The following is a 1,779-nucleotide window of genomic DNA, read 5'->3' on the forward strand; positions in this document are numbered from 1 at the left end:
CCTATTTAAAAAAATTTTGGACAAATATTATTCTTATTATACCATACTTATCTGTTTAAGCACCATTAACCTGTCTCCTCTGGGCACTGTTACAAAACCAATACATGGTCATTAAGTTTAGTTCAAGGCTTTGAAATATGGCAACTTGTTTTAATAATATAAATGGGCTCTTAATACTTGAGAAACTGCCCCTGGGCTGGACTCCCACCCACAGTCTGTGATCACATTTCTCCAGAGCACAGACAGGTCTGAGTGCAATGAATCCAGGTCAGATTTCAAGATAAGTAGTTACTCTTCCCACTTCTCTATTGTAAAATAAGTGAATACTCTTCCAGGAGTCAATGGGACAGGCAGCCCAATCAAAATAGATTATTTAGGGAAAACATCATCTTTGTTACAATCCATTATCACCAATTTCTTCCCAAGTGGTGTTTATTCTTCAGAATCAGTGGGTTTGAGACTCAATCACTATGTGGCTTTTCAGGAACACCCTACATATTAAAAGAAAAAAGAGAGAGAGAAAGAATGACATATCAGTGGACATTTACTCAAAGCATAAAATAATGTTTACTGTAGGTAAGTTCTAATGTCCTGTAATGTAAGTTGGTTTATGTGTAGACAGGGAGGCATCTGTCACAAATCTTTACTATTATCAGAAGCCTCCTTTATAACCGATTTTACTTGTCATGTGGTGAAATAGGTATGTGAAATCAATCACATTGTATAATATGGAATAATATTGTTAAGTGCCGTTGAGTCAGCTCCAACTCATAGTGACCCTTTATAGGGTTTCTGAGGAGCAGCTGGTGAATTTGAACCGTCAGTCATCTGGTCGGCAGTCCAGGGCATATTCTACAGCGCCACACCAGGACTCTTCTCCGTAAATTTAGGAACAACTTTATTTACAGTTTAGGAATCCTTTACACCAACTCTTATGAAACCAAAACCCAAACCAAACCCGCTATCACTGAGTCAGTTCAGATTCATAGCGACCCTAGTGTTGTTGTGGTTATGTGCAGTGGAGTCGGTTCTGACTCACAGCGACCCTATACAGGGTTTTCGAGGCTGAAAATCTTTATGGGAGAAGAAAGCCTCATCTTTCTCCCACGGAACAGCTGGTAGTTTTGAACTGCTGACCCTGAGGTTATCAGCCCGATTCATAACCACTACGCTACCAGAGCTCTGTATAGGACTGAGTAAAACTGCTCCCTAAATCTTTCTCCTAAGGGGCAGCTGGTGGGCTTGAACTGCTGACCTTTTGGTTAGCAGCCCAATGCTTAGCCCTCTATGCCACCAGGATCAATACTACAGTTAGTACCATATGCCAGGCACTACATGATAAGCTACCATAGAGAATGAATGTTTTGTTGCTGAAGAAACAGACCAGAGATTAAAATGACTTTCTTAGGGTTACAGAAAAACTGAAGGGCAGAAGAAAAACTTCAATGAGCAAATATTTTCCCCTCTAAATCTAATGGCTTTACATTTTATTTAACTTCCCCCGTTTTAGGTAATCATGCATTAATATGAAGGAACTGAGTATCAAGATTATATATCTAGAAAACCATAAGATCTCATTTAAACAGATATGCAAGAAACTTTAAGACTCTTGGTAAAGTCACCCAGGAGTCTGGGTATGCTAATGATTACTCTGAAACACAGAAATAAGAAGACATTCTGAGAAACACACACGTTAAAAAAAATGGTCATTGCCAATAATTTAGAATTGCTACATTAAGACCCAAGCAAGGTTCTAAATAAATGTCTACTACAGGAAGC

The 1,779-nt window shown here is 38.8% G+C and overlaps 1 protein-coding gene across 1 annotated transcript in view; it reads right to left on the bottom strand.

The window, feature by feature from the left end:
- Nucleotides 1-461: 461 nt before the first annotated feature.
- INSIG1 (insulin induced gene 1) overlaps nucleotides 462-1,779 on the bottom strand; it is a 26,258-nt gene continuing 24,940 nt past the window's right edge. Inside the window, exon 5 of the mRNA XM_006871303.1 lies at nucleotides 462-491. Within this exon, the coding sequence (XP_006871365.1) occupies nucleotides 462-491 (30 nt within the window). The remainder of the gene's footprint in view (nucleotides 492-1,779) is intronic.

The sequence above is a fragment of the Chrysochloris asiatica genome, unplaced genomic scaffold (assembly GCF_000296735.1).
Source record: "Chrysochloris asiatica unplaced genomic scaffold, ChrAsi1.0 scaffold00166, whole genome shotgun sequence".
NCBI lineage: Eukaryota > Metazoa > Chordata > Mammalia > Afrosoricida > Chrysochloridae > Chrysochloris > Chrysochloris asiatica.